Below are 19,801 nucleotides of genomic sequence, written 5' to 3' on the forward strand. Positions count from 1 at the left end.
ATGGTGGAACTCCTGAGATCATAGACATGGCTGGCACAGTCAAAGGTATTCAGGGTGAAGTAGCACTCACAGTTCCCAAACTGTCACTGCTGCCGGCATTTAAAAAGCAACTGCAAGCTTTAATTACCTCCGTTTGCCCCAGCATGTGACTCGCTTCCAGACAACGGTGCACTTTGTTTAAGCAGTTTTCATTTTCATCTGAGGGGCTGAGCTGGCCTCTAATCTTCCGGTGAGGAAAGCTGCTCTCTTCCACCAACACCACCCACAGCATTTCCACCCCTCCAAGCCAATAGCAGGGTAATAATTTACTTCCCGGCATAAGCCACTCCTCGAAAATATACTTGCGACCTTCATGCTAATTCATAAAAACGAAAACAACAGTCAGAGCCGGGGAGAGGGAGTCTTGCAAACAGGACTACTGTAGTTACAGGTTGGCATTCTTCAGCTTCCTGAGAGGCCTTGAGACCCCTGCCTTCTCGAATTCCATCCCTGAATGAGCAAACTTTGGATCTGCACACTTACTCAGGTATTTCTGAAGACTCACCAAGGAAGTGCTTTCGGGAATAAACTGATCCTAAAATCATGCAGAATATAGCTGGCAGTAGGCAGTGGGACAGTTAGGTAATTTTAAACTCCAGCTGTCATGGTCTTCTGGGGCGCTTGTCTTTAGATGCCTACCTGTATATGATTTCATTTGCAATGGTAAGACAGCTCTGCTGTGTTTAGGGCTCTGCTGCTCATTCTGTTGAGCTGAAGCCCTGAACTTCTGCCCCAAAGACCTGGGCTTGTATCCAACATAGTGTTAAGTAACAGTCCCATCAGTGCAAGGATTTGTAATTCTGGAACAGGCCTTTCCCCCCATCTCCCTGCTTGTACGTGTCCTGTGTCCTCCCCAGATCTGCTCAGGGGGATTGGGGGGGGGGAGGTGACCCATAAGAGATTTAAGAGGAATGAGGGGAGGAGAGGGGAGACAGGTTCCATCGTGCAAGCATAAATCCTGGCTCAAAAAGAGTGCTATGCCTTAATAGGCAGTTGAAGTAGGACAACTGTATCCTTCCACACTGGGTTTGAGGTTTTGTGGGCTTCTCCATTCTATGCTCCTGAAAGCTCTTGCTTGGGTATTACAGATGAAGGCTGCAACTTTTCTCTGTGTGTGTTTGTGGTTGTGTGAAGGAGGAGTTGCAGGATCATTAGGAAGAACAGACCCCATGGTTTCAGGTAGGCAGTGATATAGGCAGACCATGCAATAGCAAAGCAGGGCTTCCAGATCATACTGTAATTCAATGATCGCTGTGCTGACTGGGGCTGATGTAGTCCAGAACACCTGAACATCACTAGGTGGGCAAAGGCTTCCTTAGTAGCATGTTTGAGAACATCTGGGGCATGAGAACTGAGGAAATCTCTCTTCACTTATTGTTATTTCTCTGGGAACTAGACTGTGGAAAGGAAGAGATTGCTTCTCTGGAGTGGGCCACTTAGTAAAACTATCAATAAGAAAAAGGAGGAAACTGTTCATTTCATAATAATTTTTAAAATTACTCAGAAAATGAAAATGAAAAATGTTTAACCTCTGCAGAGTCTCCTTCAGTTATTCTTCCATGAATTTGAGGTACATTCTGTTGCCCAAACATTAGGTTAGATTGTCAGCTGTTCAATGAGCATTCATTCTGATTTGTTTGTGGGAAGTTTTGATGATGTTGGGTCAAGCAAATGCTATCCCACACATTTCAGTGCATTTCCCCACCCCTTTTCCTATTGCATAAGTCCAGTTTTGGGCAGGAAGCAGGTTTGTTGCACAAGAGCTCCAATTCAGCTTTAACTGCACAAACTTGAATTTTCTGCTTTGCAACTGAATGCTACCTGAAATTAGTGACAGTCTGGAAGCAACACCTGATAACAAAGTAAGCTGATGATGGAGAACTGCATGGTGTTCTGTACATCCTTCCCTGATGCTGACCCCTATTGCTCATTGCATGTTCAAAAAAAGCAAACATGAGGGCAATAGATAATCATGACGACTGCAAGGGAGATCATTGCATTGAGGTTAGGGATGAAGGTGAAATTCAATTTAGTTTGCATTTAAAGGGGAACCTACCAATCCATACTTTCTGAAACAATACACCAACTTAAACACAGCTGTCCATTGAAATTCTCTGAATTTTGCAATGCAGTTCTCCAGCCAAGTCATTTGTATGAAAATGCATATATTAGTGGAAATAGCATGCAGAAATCCATTATATAAGGGGAAATTGCGTTGCAAAAATGCATATACCAGGCAAAATTTCTTTCAGATATTTTTTTTTAAAGAAACGCACTCCAAAATGCTGCTGAATTTTCACAATGACTTGTTTTGTTTTTAACTTGCAAACTGAGGATGAAATGAGGAGAATGGAACTTTAAGAGCAGACAAATAAGAAACTTGAGAGAAAGTGACATTGACACATCTACCCACCCTTAACAGAGGCGGGCACAGGAGGCAGCATCCAGTATCTCCAAACTGCAAGGAACCCAAATATATTAATCCATGCATGGCAATTCATTTTTACTCCTCACAGCTTGTGCATTTCTATTCAGGGGCACATGAGAGTCCATGTGTTACCCTTTGTGTAGAAGTATGAACCAGAGGCCTATGTGCATGGTTTAAGCTGTGGGCCTTGTTTGGATGTGGCTGATTTGGACCTCCAGGCTAAGCATCTGACCCTGATTACAAAGTAAGTTGATGGTGCAGATGATGCATGAGGTTCCCCTACCCTGCTGCTGACCTGTGTTGCTTATTGCATGCCACCATTTGATCTCCCCGCCTTTCATGTACAAAAAGAGAGCGTAAACATGATGACAGTAGATAACAGTGCTGGCAGCAGCCAAGGGCACTGAAAGGAGGCATTCTCCAAACCACTGGACCCAGTCCAAATTTATTCATCCATTCTCAGCAACACACATCTAGGGGTGTTGTCCAGTCAAAATATATTCAATGCTGGTAAGTGATACATAGATAGAGCATGGCGCCCACAGGATTCTCACCCCTAATGCTAAAGTGGTACAATGGCTAGAGCATTGGTCTAGGGCCTGGGAGACCAGGGTTCAAATCCTTACTTAGACATGAAGCTCTCTGGGTGACCTTGAGCCAGTCACTGCCTCTCAATCTAGCCTACCTCACAGGGTTGTTGTGGGAATGAAATGAGGAACCTTGAGCTCCTCGAAGGAAAAGGTGGGATCTAAAAACGATAAAATAAAAATGTGCGAGCAGGCCTTAGATCAGTTCTGAGGGTGGGCCAAATTATATTAGGCATACAAAGCTGTAATTTTGGCCTTTTGTCTCTGGAGTTCCGTCAGCATTGAAACGATCTTGGCTGCTTAATATTTAATTTCTGCGTTTAATTATTAAGCAGCCTAGTTCTTCTTTTGACTTGAAGTTGGTCTCAAGAGGGAAGAAGGCATGGCAAGTGGGGACTCCCACAGTTGCTGCCACGTCTCATGTGCTGTGGTTTATCAGCACAGAGGACAAAATGTGCAGGTAGGATAATTTACAGCTAGCTCCTGTTGATTAAGCATTTTACTACCCTGAGAACTGTCTTGATACCAGAATAACAAATGGGAGCTGTCTGGGCAGAGAGCGTGCCAAACCTAGTCTCTGTCTTCATTGACTGCCCTGACTCCATCCTTGTAATTATTTCAGAAATATAATGTAGTGTGTGTGCTCTACTTATGGCTCTTTATCTCTGAACTGAACTGGGAACAGATGGCACTTCAAATAGATGACTGTCCTTGGTAAAGCAGGGCTTAATAGGCTTGTTCACAAGTTCCACTGAATGCAGGTACAAGCTGTCTCTGCACGTGTCCAAGTGTTTATGAAATAATGTGCATTTGCTGATTTGCACAGCTCAGCTATTGTGTATGTGGGTTGTACACTTGTTGAGTACCTCAATAGCCACGCTGGATCCCTATGCCTGTAGCATAAAATCATAGGATTGTAGAGTTGTAAAGTACCCTAAGGGTCATCTAGTCCAACCCCCAGCAATGCAGGAACCATAGCTAAAGAATCCCTGGCATATGGCCACCCAACCTCTGTTTGAAAATCTCCAGTGAAAGAGAGTCCACCACCTTCTAAGGCAGTCCATTCCACTGCCAAACAGCATGCTAAATAAACAAAAACTGACCCAAATCACCTTTCAGATTCATGGCTGAGTTAGGATTTGAACACAGCTCTTTCTCCCACCACCACTGCCTTAAGCCTGTTGTTACTCACCATTCATAAACTTTTATTGCGCTAACAAGAGCCATGGAATTGGTGTCCTCTGCCAAAGGAAGGAAAAGAAAGAAAGAAAGAAAAATCACCGCGCTACACCATACCGGCTCTCTTTGGTTGACACATGTTTGTCCTGTTCCCTCCTGCCCCTCTTTCCTCCTCCATTCTGCCATTTCTGGGGGGGGGGGGGCAAAAGTTAGGCTGGTGAAACAGTGACCCATTTCTGTTGGGCTTCCTACAGCCTCCTAGTTGCTAGGATTCCTGGAAACAATGTTGGACTAGAAGGACCAACCATAGTCTAATTCAGCAAGACACATCTTGTGTTCTTACACAAGAGTGAATGCTCAAGGTCACTTAACACATTTAGTTACGCCTCAGCTGCTAAGGGATCCTGAAGGCGCACCCTTACTTTGCACATTTAAGACATATCAGTGGACCACAGGGATTCTTAGTAAAAGGAGAAGAGAAAAACAGTGCATACAAGGCTGACATTTGTCCAAGCATAAGACAGCAATTAGCTGAAGATTTCTGATGCTTCGGTTCCCACAGCAGCAGCTCTTAGCTATGAATTGCTCACAGTACTGTAGACTCGGACAAAACGAGACCACAACAAGATTTCAAGGTTGAACATCCAAGGCGTGCATAAATACTGCTCTTGCTACGCTTGTCAACCATTCCTTTTAAAGCAGGAATAGGGAACAGATGTTGCTGAACCACAACTACCATCAACTACCATTGGTCCTGCTGGCTGAGGCTGATGGGAATTGGAGTCCAGGCAGACCTAGAGGGCCACAGGTTTCCCATTCTCTGTTAATCAATTCATTCATTGTTTCAAGGCCAAATGCTATGGGTGGCAAAGAATAGCAGCACCAGTTCTGTTTATACTTAGCCGCTTGTATGTATCCTTCTGGAATAAATCCAGGGAATGGTGACTTCATGTGACGCACAACAGCAACCACATGTGATAAGCAGAAGCTCTGCTACTGGATATGCTCCTTTGCTTAGTCAGAGTTAATAACACAGTGCGATAATACAGTAACACTTTACTTGAGTACAGGACTTTGCTCCTGACATGCGAGCACCTCCAAGCGTGGAAAACTTTCCACAGTGCACCATATGGCTGCAGTTCTTAAACTATTGCAAAAAAAATAAAAATGGTTTTGGTATATAATATCATAGCCTCTTGAGACCTATGTTGGCAGAAGATGGGGCAGATTCCATGTAATGTTTTGGTTAAGTTTGTATCTTTTAAAAGCTTCCTTTTTGGACTATATACACTCAGGGTTCAGGACCCTTCACAAAACTTAAGTTCAAGCATTGGTGGTTGGTGGGGGGTGGATTATTGGGTTGGGTCTAATGCTGTGCAAGCAAAGTCCCCCAATCTTCTGGAACAGATTTTGAGGGTGCACATAGAGGTTGCAGGGGAGAAGAGAGCAAGCAAACATCCACAGCACAAGAAGAACAGTAGTGTTGGCCACAACCGAGTATCACTATGCACCTCTCTAGGACTTTGGCTTATCTGAAATACATTTGTCTCTCACATCTCTCTTTGGATTCACCATCCCAGGCAGGACTAGCAGAGAGGCATTGTGGGTCAAGAGAAATTCTGAATAGCTCATGCTCCAATTGGGTTGCATTTCCTGTGTATTATATTGAACTGTACCATTCTTCTGTTTTTATATAAAAAAAATTAGTTGTCTCAAAGGATGCTTTATAGATTCCCCAATGAGCTGTCAAAGTCATTTTCAGCAGTCTTCTTGGAACAGCTGTTCCCGAAAGCTTGAGAGACCAACAGGAAACTAGCCTAAGGGTCAACAGCATCTTGGGAATTATTCCAAGCCATGGTGCATCCAGACCAGCACTCTTGTCACATTTCATTTGATTTCATTTTACTTTGTGTTCCTTGCTGCCCTGGTTCTGATCTTTCAGCATTTAAAATACTGCTGAATTTGTATGGTAGTGCCTATACACACTCCAGGAAGTTAGATGGGTGGAGTGCCAAAAAGTTTGGGTCCATCACCACTGCTGCCCTGCCAAAGGGGGATAGGCACCTGTTGAGGTCATAATGGTGCTGTTTTCTGAGACTTTGATATCTCTTCCAGGAAAAAAATTAAGAGAAGAACTGAGCAGTCCAACCTCTTCCCCTTCTTCTTGGCTGGGGAGGGGTTGGATTTGGTGGTGTCCCTGTGCCACAGGGGCAGTGAATCCTGTTCTGCTGCCGAAGGTGAAAGGGGAATAATCACGAATGCCTAGAGTTCCCTGTGAAGAGGAATGGATTCTTAAGTGACTCTGGAAACTGTAGCTATGCAAGGGGAATAGGAGTTTCCTAACAACTCTTAGCACCCTTAACCAACTACAGCACCCATAATTCTTTGTGGGAAAGCTATGACTATTTAAAATGGTATCATACCTCTTTAAATATATGGTGTGAATGTGGCCTTAGCATGATAATGAGTTTCCACCTGTGTTCAGGCTCAATTGCTGGCATCCAGCCAATGCATAATCACGTCTTGCTTTTTACTTCCTACCTGTAGGAGAGCTGACCTTAACATTTGCAGGAGAAGGACATAAGATCAGAGACCTTCAAATTACCTCTCTGTATTCCTTGCTGCCTAGACTGCTTGGATAAGGTCAATTGGACAAGAAAGCTGACCCAGAATTTCTCAAAAACAAACAAACCAGCATATACATTTCCAGGCTGACTTGATGCACCCACCTGGGATAGAGACCGTCTTTGAAACACTGGGAAAGGCAAAAGGTAAAGTCCAGCTTATTCCACACCTGTCAAAAAAGACGACGGAGCTGATCTCTAATGTCAGGTAAACTCTTGGACTCTATGACTTACAGCATGTACTCTTAATAGAACTAACATGGATTGCTTGCCTTTTAACATCCTTTAAATAATATTGCACTGGCCAGTACGGTTTCAAAGTGGTAAAAAAATATATAGATTTCTTCCCACCAATTCCAGCTCATTTTTATGGGTGAATTGGAGCAGCAATAAACATTTAGGGGTTCGAGTGGTAATTATCATTGAATGCAAATCGTGTTGTCTGTGTGTGGCATCTGCAAGGTTGCCAACTGACTAAAAGAAATCCAGTCTGGCCAGCTCTTTTGCCTTTAACAGCATTAAAGAAATCAGTAGGAGAAGGTTTTTATGCCATGGAGGTGGGCATTATCACCTGCTGATGTTTTCAGATCGTGCTGCTGTTAAAAATGTTTGCAGCCCTAAACCAGCCTCTCTGCCACACCCCTTTTCATTTGAAAAATATCTGTCTACTCTGTGCGTTTTTAGAGCTTGATTGGGTTTTTTGCAGTCTATTTTAATACCCTCATTGCACCTGTTATGTTTTTATCTCAGCTTAATTTTATTTTTATTGCTGGATTCTCTTGAAGATTTTTTTTAATTGCTTGGGTAACTATCTGGAACTCTCTAGTGAATGCTGTCATCATAGTAGTGTTAGTTGTTCTGGTATAATAGTTGGGAACTGAGTATTGTATTCATCTGTGGTTGTTGGCTTTGATGATTCATGTAACAAATTTAATTGTCTTATTGTGTCTGATGCAAGGCCACTTTGAGTGCAGTAATTTCAGATAACAGGTTAATAATAATAATAATAATAATAATAATAATAATAATAATTTATTTGTACCCTGCCCATCTGGCTGGGTTTCCCCAACCACTCTGAGTGGCTCCCAACAGATTAAGAACAGAATAAAACATCAGACATTAAAAACTTCCCTAAACAGGGCTGCCTTCAGGTGTCTTCTAAAAGTCAGCTAGTTGTTTATTTCCTTGACATCTGATGAGAGGGCGTTCCACAGGGCGGGTGCCACTACCAAAAAGGCCCTCTGCCTGGTTCCCTAACCTCACATCTCGCAGGGAGGGAACCGCCAGAAGGCCCTTGTGGCTGGACCTCAGTGTCCACTCTTGACTTGAGTGGGAGGGGGTGACTGGTGCTAGAATGTGCAATACCTCTTTAAGTAGCAAGCAGCTCTTAAAATATATGAAAGGAGGCACATAAGGTTGGTCCAGACAAGCAATTTTCCTCATATTCATGCAAAGAGAAGGAGCAATTTGCACAGCGTCCCTCACTCTGTAACTTTCTCAGTTTGTTAGACAAAAATATTGTATAATTGACCTAGTTTGAGGGGTCCCATCTTCCTGCTACTTAGTGGTGGAGCCTTGTCCCCCCCCCCCATGAATTTCTTGCATTGTATAGGAGTGCCCATTTCCCCAAACACCTTACTAATTTTGTCTATTATCAGAAGAAGCCACAAATCAGTTCCTACTCTACCACTTCTGACAAGCTCAGCTTTGTTATTATTGTAATGTGTGTGGGTTCATAGGTAGCCTTTCAGATATTTGGGACCTAAGTTGTTTAGGGCTTCAACTCCTAATGTGAGTACCTTGAATTGGGACCAGAAGCAAGCTGGCAACCAGCGCAGTTGCTTTTTAACTGGTTTTATGTACCACTCACACATGGAGGGAGCCAATGATTTCACAATGGTGGGAATACTTATTTTTTATTATTAATTTTTTTATTAAATTTGTATACACCCTTCATCTGAAGATCACAGGGTGGTTCATAACATGAAAATACAAAATGAGAAGGCAAAATACGTAATAAAAACAAGAACAGAAACAAATTTTAAAAACCCATCCCTTCCTCTAGCATACCACACCCATCAACTGCCCCAGAAAAATTGGGACATCCCATTTTTCCCATAACAGCACAGTGACCATTTTGGAAAAGCACTTTTTCCAGGTCCACAATCTCATGCAGGTCACATGACTTGTGCAGGATTTCAAGATGGTGTCCTGGATTTGGGCATCGTCATGTGTAGTTTGGCCTACACCTCTGCCTCAACACAGCGGCATCACAACAGCATCACCTCCCTCCTCTCTCAATTACCTATTTGCATACAAATCCCCTTTAAAAGAAAAGACACTGGGATTTATTTATTTTACATTGCATATATTAAAATTTTAATGTGCAACCGTGCATTAGCAGTTACACATACCCAATTTAGTGCTTACTAAATGGAAGGGGAAATGCAACAAGCACTGTGTGTATTTTGCACATAACAGAAAACACTTTCTTTTGTGGAAATCTTGAAATTTAGCCGCCTTCCATTATTATTTAGAGGCCCTTCATAATCCGAATAAGCCGTAGCTTACTTAGTTTGTGTGCAAATCTGGCAATGAGAAAATCCCTTTCTGCCCTCTCCCAGTAGTTTCAAGGAGCATGTATTGGATTTATATCCCATGCTGTGCAGAACATGGACACAACTGTGCTGAACAGTGTGGTGGGACTAGAGAGGATGTGAGTGCCGAGTTCTACACCTGGGGCTACAGGAAGCAGTTGTTAATCAGGTTCTGCCACTCACCCCACCCCAGGCCATGACCTTGAGCTGTGCAGAACAACACAGGCTGCAAGTTTCTCTGAGCATGCTGAGGCCCAGGCAGAATTCCAGTGAGGCAAAATGGAAATTAATATTTGCATTGATTTTACTTCATCAAAGCGAATATTCAACATATCTCACACCCTTGTGGCTAAGGAGAAAAGCTTGAAAGAAAAACTTCCAGAGGATAAAACACATCAAAGTGAAGTGAAATAATCCCCTTGTTTATTATTTCATAGAACTGTAGTGTTGGGAAAGCACCTGAGGGTCATCAAGTCCAGTCCCTTGCAATGCAGGAATCTCAACTGGTGGCTTTAGAAAAGCCGCTTTGGGTAGCATGACAGAGAATGGCTTGTAGGTTACTTGAAAGCAGCTAGCAACTTGCTTGTTTTCTTTACTCAACCAGGATGTTCACTCACCTGACAGAAGCTGTGACAGGTTGACAGGTGTGTGCTTATTTCTCTGTTCCTTACTCTTACATTTAATTTACAATTTGGCAATGTTGCCATCTGCACAGATTTAATTCCATTTATTTCCATAATTCAGACAGGAGGGTCCACAGGACTGTGATGTAGGAAAGCATTGAGATGTGGGAGATATTACATGCAAGATTTACACGCAAGTTTAATTCTGTGGTGAGGATAAGTAGTGCTTCTGAACTACTTCAAGTGGCAAAGGAACCTCGACAAGTGGAAGAAGGCATGGCACTGAAATTGTGATAGGAAATATGTCACTGCTGGATTTCTAACTGTATCCCAGTTTGCTCAAGATAAGGCGAATAGTGAGTCAAATGTTGGAGTGTAGATACAGACAGTTCATGATTTTCTGCAGGGGTGTAGAACTGTCTTTAGCCCCACTTTGTGCATTTGCCGCTGTGGTTTAAATTTGAACCATATCTGCAAAGGGACAACTTCAAAGGTGCTCACTGTCAGCTCTGTCAGAAAACCCTGCTCCTCAAAAACCAATCTAGGGCATACGTTAAGCTTCCAATTGTTTCTTTACAGCTGACTGTACCTGCCCCAGATCTCATATTCTATATGTCATCAGGTGTTGAGCAGTGAAATATACTCAGAGTTGCAAAGTGATTTCATGCTCTTTATTCAGCTCATAGTGGTGAGGAGGAATGAATGAAAGTCCCCTCAAAGTATCTGCTTTATATACATTATTTACACAATGGGCTGCACATGATTGGCTAATTCCGGAATTCTACTGTAAGCCAATCAGGTTGTGGATTCACTTCTATCTAGAGCATGATTGGGTGGTTCCTGCCAACCAATCATACTGCTGCATTGTTCTAGGACCAATCAGACTGCTGCATTCTGAATCCTATTGTTCTAGGACCAATCAGACTGCTGCCTTTTGGATCCTATTGTTCTAGGACCAATCAGACTGCTGCAGTTTGGATCCTATTCAACTCAGTACATAGCAAGCAGGTTGGTGTGGTTGCAGAGTTAAGAGTTGGCCGTGATGTGGTCTAGAGGCGGAAGAGGTTGCAGGCTGGTAACAATAGCAAGCTGCAGAGAGGGTCAAAGCACAATGGTTAACTTCTGTTGAATCTAGGGCTGTGGCTATAGGAGAAACGAGACCCTGGGGTTTCAGGCGCTTACCAGTGTGGTGTAGTGATTAAGAGCGGTGGACTCGTAATCTGGTGAACCGGGTTCGCGTCTCCGCTCCTCCACATGCAGCTGCTGGGTGACCTTGGGCTAGTCACACTTCTCTGAAGTCTCTCAGCCCCACTCACCTCACAGAGTGTTTGTTGTGGGGGAGGAAGGCAAAGGAGAATGTTAGCCGCTTTGAAACTCCTTAGGGTAGTGATAAAGCGGGATATCAAATCCAAACTCTTCTTCTTACCTAGGGTCTGTGTTTCCTTTTGGAAATGAGGCACAGAGATATATGATATATAGTTTATTTACACTTATATACAACCTGAGCCTACGATGGAGGTGTTCACAGCAACAACAATCCAAGAAGGTCTTTCTTTTCCCATAGCTGCAGCCATGGATTCAAAACATCAGCCATTGTGCTCTGACCCTTTTTTCAGCTTGCTGCCTTTACCAGAGTGTAACCTTTTCCCTCCAGGTCATATCACAGCGAACTCTAAAACTCTCTTTCCAACTCTGCTTTGTCTTCAACACTACATCTGAGCCAAGGTCTCACCTGCTTGCCATCTGGCTCTCCTAACGGCTCATTACCTTTGTCTTCCTAATGTCCCATCACCAACTGTCTTGGCTTCTATTTTAAATTTTGACTTGATTAAATTCTAACCCCTACTGGACCCAGGAATTTAGGGTGTCTGGCACCCACAAAAACATTACATTGTGTTGCAGTAGATTTTAACTATTAAGTGCTTTGGGAGCCCATGGCTAGGAAAAAAGTGTGATAATTCTAGTACTGGCTTGCCTTGGTCTGCTTGTCTTCTCGTTTTGTATTTTTCTGTTGTGAACCACTCATCTTTGGATGAAGGGTGATATACAAATTTAATAATAATTCCTTCCAATACCTGCTGCTTCCTCCTCCTCCTGACTAATGCAAAGGTACCGTATTTTTTGCTCTATAAGACTCACCTTTTCCCTCCTAAAAAGTAAGGGGAAATGTGTGTGCGTCTTATGGAGCGAATGCAGCCTGCGCAGCTATCCCAGAAGCCAGAACAGCAAGAGGGATTGCTGCTTTCACTGCGCAGTGATCCCTCTTGCTGTTCTGGCTTCTGAGATTTAGAATATTTTTTTTCTTGTTTTCATCCTCCAAAAACTAGGTGCGTCTTGTGGTCTGGTGCGTCTTATAGAGCGAAAAATACGGTAAGTAGTAAGGAAGCAGGCAGAAGGCATTCTCAGTAGTGGCGCCCACCCTGTGGAACGCCCTCCCATCAGATGTCAAGGAAATAAACAACTATCTGACTTTTAGAAGACATCTGAAGGCATCGCTGTTTAGGGAAGTTTTTAATGTTTAATGTTTTATCATGTTTTTATTATTCTGTTGGGAGCCGCCCATAGTGGCTGCGGAAACCCACCCAGATGGGTAGGGTATGTATGTATGTATGTATGTATAAATAAATAAATAAATAAAATTAGGGACCAGGCAGTTCTGACTCACTTAAGCTGCAGGCCTGTGTAGTATTAGTTTATGTGAAGACAAAGTCCAGGGTGAAATTGGGCTACATATGTGCATAGAAGTTATGAAGGTGACCTTGGTGTAAAAAAAAGAAAATAAAATCTGCTGTGAATCCTCTTACTGAAAACTGGGCAACAGCACTAGCAAGATCATTGGTCGTGTGCGTCTAGGTGCCAGTGGGCAACCCCTTAATATTTAAAAATGCCTTTCCAAGAACATGAGCTTTGGACATAATATTTAACTCTGACTTTTAAATATATTAATGCTCGCACTTGCAAGACCCTTTTGCATGTGCTGTAACAGACTAGGCACGGCTCTCCCTCTGGAGTAGCAGTAGAAAATAGCTCAGTGCTTGTCATCTTGAAGTGAAAGTTAGTGCTTCTTGGGTAAGCTGCAGATGAGATCTGTGTTTGAAGTTTACAATCTAGGTTAGATGATGCAGTAAGGCGGATGATAATCGGGCAAGAGAGGGGTGGGTGTTCGGGGAAGCTTGCAGAATGAGACTTTGAGGCTGCCTTTTTCTTGTAAGGTAGGAATTGTATTGCAAACCGATTCTTTTTTCAATTGATTTATTATAAGCTTGGAATCAATGGGCTGCTTTTAAGTGTGGTTTGAGAAAACACTGGCTGTTAAAATGGGATCTGTGTATGTTGATATACAAAAATTAAGCTGTATCTTGATCCTTGGAGGGATTTCTTCCCCTTTTTTCAGTCAATGAAAAGGGCAGCACAATGGCATGGTCGTTTCAACAGCAAAGTGATGCTTACTGGGACCAATGTTTCCAACTTTAGGTATACACTGATAGGATCTGAACTGTAACTGCTTGGGAAATTGCTGTTGGGGTCATCATGTTGGTTAGTAAGGAAATGTCAAGAAGGTGTTTGGCAGCAAAGGAAAGATGCATTCCATGCTAGGGATGAGTAAGGAGGGGAATGAAAATTAAACAGCCAGTATTGTAATGTCTGCAGAAAAATATCTGGTGTGGCTGCATTTGGCTGTAGAATTGAAAAAGACAAACAACATCAAGAGGTGGGAGCACTTTCCATATGATGAAAAGCTAAAATGTTGGGGCACTTTAGCTGACTTACAGGGAGGCTCAGGGATTTGGGGGTAGAAAATTTTCCGCAGACATTCTCCCCAAATGGAATCTACCCCCCCCCCCCGTGTTTATTTTTTCTGCCAATATGATTCTATGAAGTTTGTGTTTCATAATTTTATTAACAATTTTATATTTGTGGGGAGGAAGGGAAAGGAGAATGTTAGCTGCTTTGAGACTCCTTCGGATAGTTATAAAGCGGGATATCAAATCCAAACTCTTCTTCTCTTCTTAGGAACAATGAGCAGATGCCATTTGCAAATGCAATACAGTGGTACCTTGGGTTAAGAACTTAATTCGTTCTGGAGGTCCATTCTTAACCTGAAACTGTTCTTAACCTGAAGCACCACTTTAGCTAATTGGGCCTCCTGCTGCTGCCGGAGCACGATTTCTGTTCTCACCCTGAAGCAAAGTTCTTAACCTGAGGTACTATTTCTGGGTTACCAGAGTCTGTAACCTGAAGCGTCTGTAACCTGAAGCGTCTGTAACCCAAGGTACCACTGTATTAGGCAAGCTTGGCAATTTCAAAGTTGTCAGCTTGGTTTACTGAATGCACGTGAAACGAACCTGCAACATTAGACCACTCAGTAAATTTTCCGGTGGAGATTACTGTAATTTGCATAGGAAGATTTTCAAATTGAAAATGTTTGGGGTACCCCACGTTATCACTAAGGCGGGGCTCTGTGGTTTAGGGTAGAGCACATGTGTTGCTTGCAAATGATCCCAGGTTCCCAGAATCTCCAGGTAGGAGTCTCAAACCATGGTGAGCTTCTACCAGTCAGTGGGGAACAGGGGTGGGGAGATTTGAGCCCAGGGGCTAAATACATCCCTCTAGTGCTCTCTAGCCCTGGAGACTCACCCTTAGCTACTCTTCTTTCTCACTCCTCACTCACTCCCACTCTCCCCAAATCACAGCTCTCACACAGGCCCTGAGCTGCACTCTCCTTGAGTGGTTTTTTCCCTAACTGGAATGTATCCTTGAACTCTGATAATGCCTCCAGCTTGCCTGGATAGAGGATACAGCAAGGTGGTGCACATCTTACAAAATTGCAATAAGCGCAATAAAAACATCAGTAAATATTGGTTGGTGAAAAGAAATTCTCTTTGCAGAGTCCTGTCTGAATGACAGTATTTTTTTGGAGATGTCTAAAACAATGAAAGAATGATTCCTGCCAATCGCTTACTCCCCTGAGGTTCTTTCCGCCAATATTAAGAGTGGGGAACTGCAAGTAGTGCCCCATCAGAGGATCTCAGTGATCAAGATGGAAAAGTATGCATTAATATTAGGGAAAATGTGCTTATTAGGGGAGATTCACAGTAAAAAAAAAAGTTGGCATTCTTGTGATTTTCTTTTAACCGTGGCAAATTTCTGTGGAAATGTACATAACTCAGTTTAAGATTAGAGAAATGAGATGTTGAGAGAAACTGAAATTGACTAATTTGCCTGTCCCTAGGCTGGATCACAGCTACATTGTAGGAGGACAGTTGGTGATGAACGTGAAGTTTATCCAAGTCAGGATGGAATCCTAATAAAGATGGATGTGGACCAGAGCAGTCTGGGAAAGTGAGGATTTAGTGGACTCCATGTGAAATTTTTCACCATAAAGTTGCAGCTGGAGTGAAACTTCAGAGACTGATGCAGCTTTGGGTCAAGCTGTCCTCTTCACCTCCAAAACATCTCATCCTGATTCTCTAAACAATCTCTCTGCACTTGACCCAGCACTTCCTTGCAGAGGAGGAGGCTCATTATTTACAGCACGTACTCAGTGGTAGAGTTAGCCTGGCCTTGAATAAACGAAGATGGATCAGCTGCTTTCTTATGTATGAGCTGTGCTTAAGATTTAGATAGAACTTCAGTTTTGCTGGTAGAAATTCTAGAGTAGATCTGTTGTGGTTGAGGCAATCCCAGGCTCCATGCCCAAAACATGAACTTTTAAGCTGAAAGTGAAAAGCTAAAGTTACGAAAGTAACCGGTCTGATTATGTTCTGTTCCTACTGAAATACTTTCTTGCAAATAACTAGGGATGTATGGATATGTCAGTTTTTCTTTCTCTCAGCTTCTCATTTCCAATCTTAAATTCAGATTTTCACATTTCCATGTCAGTCTGCTTTAAAAAGAAGGGGGAAGGGCTTTTTTGTAAGGAATTTGATAGTGTTGGCAGTTCCCCTAAAAATCTAATGAGGAACTATGCATTTAGGACCTTTTTTGGAGTTAAGTTATATCTTCACCCATAGGAGCCAACTCCTAGGGGCCGAAGTCCCTTTGAGGCCCCCAATAAAATATTTGAGGGGGCCACCACCCCCAAGTTGATGGACATTGCCATTCAAATGGTGTGTTTGCACCACATCTTGTGATTGATTATGCATGGCAGGACTTACCTGCGCCCCTCCCAATATTTAATTCAAGTTGGCATCCCTGTCTTCACTTATGCTCAACCTGTATATATGAATAGAGAACATGAAAACGTTGTGTGCCATTTAAGTTTTCATTGATCAGAGAATTGATGCACACACAATACTAGGTTTTTAAAGGTGTCATATCTCCCTATCTCCATTTGTTGGGAGACATATCTTCAAGTTCTCGCACTTCAAGTTCAAGCTAGTTCTGTCACTGAATATGGTCAATGACAAATGGGACCTCCATGGTTAGCTGCAGTGTACTGATGCTGGGAGCAAATAGAGTGTGATACTATATCATGCCTTGCCTGAGGTTCCAGGGCATGTTACTGGTTATTGCTACAAGCAGAATGCTGGAGTAGAAGAACCCTTTTTTTAATTCTTCAAGCTCATGAGTCAAAGTGCAATGGGTTTCTTTGTGTTTTTCCCATAGCAAAACTGTCTTCTGAATAAGTTTGTTTTCATGCTCCTTTCTCTGGGCATCAGGCCAGCAGTCTTATTTTATTGCTGTCTTTATTATGACAAAATGTGGGCAAAACAAATTCCACAGTAGGTTTCACTAGTTAAATATTCTGATGTGCTGTTTCTCCTTTTATTGGGAGAGACAAAATAGAAGACCAGGCAAATATCACATGGGAGGACTTTATAAAATAAAGAAGGGCAGTAGCGCTCATTCACTCATTTTTCTCAGCAGCTGGAATCCAGAGGCATGCTCCTTTGATCCAGGAAGAAATGACTAGTGGCCAGTAATAGTAGCTTTATTCTCCACGAATTTGTCTAATTCACTTTTAAAGTCATCCAGTTTGGTGACCATTCAGGTTCTTCATTGTCCATTGCATATTTGCACATAGGAGGGGAGGGATTTTTAAAAGCCTGCTTTTATGTTTTTCTCTCTCTCTTCCTCCTTCTGTGACATTGGCCTTGATCCAGCATTGTCAATATAACTGCAGCTATCATGGCAGGGCGGGACGAACTGTGATTGTAGAAGAAAAGGCGAGTTTTCTTAACTAGATGGCTTCCTTTAGGTTATCATGGTGAAGCTTCTTGATTGGACTGGAAGAAACTTCTGGTCCAGTCAATTTCACTCTTAAGGTAAATTTAACTTGCATAGGAATTTTCCTTGCTTCTGTGAATAGGTTGTGTTAATGCACTAAAACGAAACAAGCCAGCCCAGTTCTGTTCATCACTCTTTAATAGACAACCACAACAATTGCAGCAAAATCTATACAAGTCTACTGAATGTCTCACTGACCTGGGCAAATCATTTCAGCATTCTCCTTTGAGAAAGGAGGATAGTGCTTGTGCTGTGATGCGCAATGCATGTTCGTAAAATGCTTGGAAAGCTTTGAATGAGAGGGACTGAGCTTGTGCCAAGTATGATGTATCAAAGGGGCAGCTCCTCTGCCTTGTGATCTGTGTCTCACAGAAAGGCAGGACAATCCCGGGTAGTATCCTTGGAAAGGGAGGCTGTCGTTTACAGGACATCACTCGCTGGTTTCCGAATTTTGCTTCTGCACTCCTGTCCGAATAAGGTTAGAAGCTTCCTTTTGCAGCAACCGAGTCTCTTCCCTAGCTCCAATAAAGTTTGCTTATTTTGTTTTGTGGGTGGATGCATGAGAAGGGCAAGGTCACTTCAGAACAAATGTATCTCTGTGTGTATTTCTTGCGATTGCTGCCAGTGGAACAGTTTGCTAACTTTTTCCTCCTCCCTTTCCTGTAGATCTCATAAAGCACGGGCGAGAGAGGTTAGAACAGACCATCAAGACCTCCAGTTCCAGACTGTGTTCCTAGTGAGTATAAGGCTCTTTCTATTAGGGGGTCACTGTCACTTTAAAGCTGAGCCTGATCATAATCTCCCACAAGCAATAAGCAGTGAATTGAGCTGGCTGGCACGGGGTGTGTTGCAGAGGGAAGCATCTCTTGCACAAACTGGGACTTGTTGCTCAGTATGGCTTTGTTGCTCAACTCTGCTTCGGATGAAGGCTTTTACTCATGCAGATGTAAGTAACGCTGCTAAATGAGATGTTTCAAAATGAGATCCTTTTGAGCAGTGATGTCTATTCACAGCATGCTTTGAAATAAGGGGCTTCTGTGGAACTGTAGGACTTACAAAATAAGGGAAGGGGTTTGGGCTGCCTCGCAATCTCTTGTGGAGAGGGGTGGAGAGTATTAAATGTCAAAAGGTTTTGTCTTGTAACTTTCCTGCTAGGTAGAAGGGGAAGCTTGATGGTCAGGATTTAAGAGCAAGAGTGTTCTTCCTATCAGCATATCAGTAAGGGGGATGAATATTCACGTTGTTTATATTCATGTGCTACAGTTTGTGTCACCTGGTTTTGTTGGCTGATATTCCTTATTTGGGGGCAGGGGGAAGGAATGTACAATATGAATGTCTGTCTCCCACCCACTAATAAGGGGGTCTAATTGCCACTTGGAGGTTGCCTTTGATCAGCAAAATGCTACAGATGGAGAAAGGTTGGACCTTTCCCTTGATTCAATTTTGCCAGCTCCCAGGGGCTGCTTTTAAACTTTGAAAATGACACTGGCATTGTGTGGACTTTGGCCCCTAATTAAGGCACCTAGAATAGGGATATGGCATCAGAAATAGCGCAGCATGCATAAACATTGCATCTACAGTACCAGCCACTGTGTGCTAAAAGCAGGAAAGAGGACATATAACTATTTTGCTGCTGAGGGTTTAGTTTCTTACTGTCTTGCATGGAGACAGGAGAGGGGTTAATTCTGTGTCCATCTGGTATGCGGCTGAGACCCTGCCTGCCTGCGCACTGTCTTGCCAGTCAGATGGGCCGGCTACATCATCTGTATTCAGTAATAATAAAATCTCAGTTATGGGCTTGATAGAATACACACTTAATAAACAGCTCTCTCAGGTGTTATTTTTCCACCTATGGCTGACAACTTATCCCTCTAAGTTAGAATAACATCTGCGACTTGAGGGCTCTCCGTGTCGAGGCAGAGGTTAGAGTTGCCCTGCTCTCCACATCTCCGAAACTGACTGTTGTCTTGTTTTTCACAGTGCTGAAAGGGTTGCCACCTTAATGGACCGTTCCAAAAGCCAAGATGACAGCCAGGTAAGGTCCTGGTACCTTCTTTCTTAAATGTATTTAGATGGGTTCAAATATGAAGGTGGAGAATTTTAAGAAGCTCAGTTCCTTACCCGTCCAAGGGTGTCTGTGGGGAGGGGGACTGGAAAGCCTCATCCATTGCAGTAGGTTTTGCTGGTATGCATTTACTGTACCAGAAAGCTCCACCTTCACTCACACTGTTGCTCAACCCTGGCGGTCTTAGCTAATGTCAGCTCTGTACTTCTGTCATTTTTCAGCCTTCATCACCAACGGACAACATCAACCTTGGACCTTCTGCTAACCCCAAGTGAGTGCGTGCAAAAGTCAACACATTTTGCAAGGTTAAGAAATGCAATGAAACTCTACTTCACTTTCCTTAATTTGCTCTTCTGAGATGTCTGGAGCTCCTGAATACATCTTCTGTTTGCAAAAGCAAAGTGTTGCATTGTAGGCAAGACAGGGTAG

The 19,801-nt window shown here is 42.9% G+C and overlaps 1 protein-coding gene across 11 annotated transcripts in view; it reads left to right on the plus strand.

The window, feature by feature from the left end:
* Positions 1–369: 369 nt before the first annotated feature.
* SGK2 (serum/glucocorticoid regulated kinase 2) overlaps positions 370–19,801 on the plus strand; it is a 33,763-nt gene continuing 14,331 nt past the window's right edge. Inside the window, exons 1-6 of one of the 11 annotated variants that reach the window (XM_053394010.1) lie at positions 3,392–3,514; positions 6,781–7,004; positions 10,059–10,098; positions 17,974–18,043; positions 19,288–19,342; positions 19,594–19,643. In XM_053394010.1, the coding sequence (XP_053249985.1) occupies positions 19,310–19,342; positions 19,594–19,643 (83 nt within the window). In that variant the 5' untranslated portion in view covers positions 3,392–3,514; positions 6,781–7,004; positions 10,059–10,098; positions 17,974–18,043; positions 19,288–19,309. Of the gene's footprint in view, positions 527–3,391; positions 3,515–6,780; positions 7,066–10,058; positions 10,099–13,252; positions 13,552–13,592; positions 13,615–16,053; positions 17,786–17,856; positions 17,881–17,973; positions 18,044–18,128; positions 18,254–19,287; positions 19,343–19,593; positions 19,644–19,801 lie in introns of those variants that run through there. The other 10 variants (XM_053394003.1, XM_053394005.1, XM_053394002.1 and 7 more) reach the window with 10 other exon arrangements.

Source organism: Podarcis raffonei, chromosome 6, assembly GCF_027172205.1.
Source record: "Podarcis raffonei isolate rPodRaf1 chromosome 6, rPodRaf1.pri, whole genome shotgun sequence".
Lineage (NCBI taxonomy): Eukaryota > Metazoa > Chordata > Lepidosauria > Squamata > Lacertidae > Podarcis > Podarcis raffonei.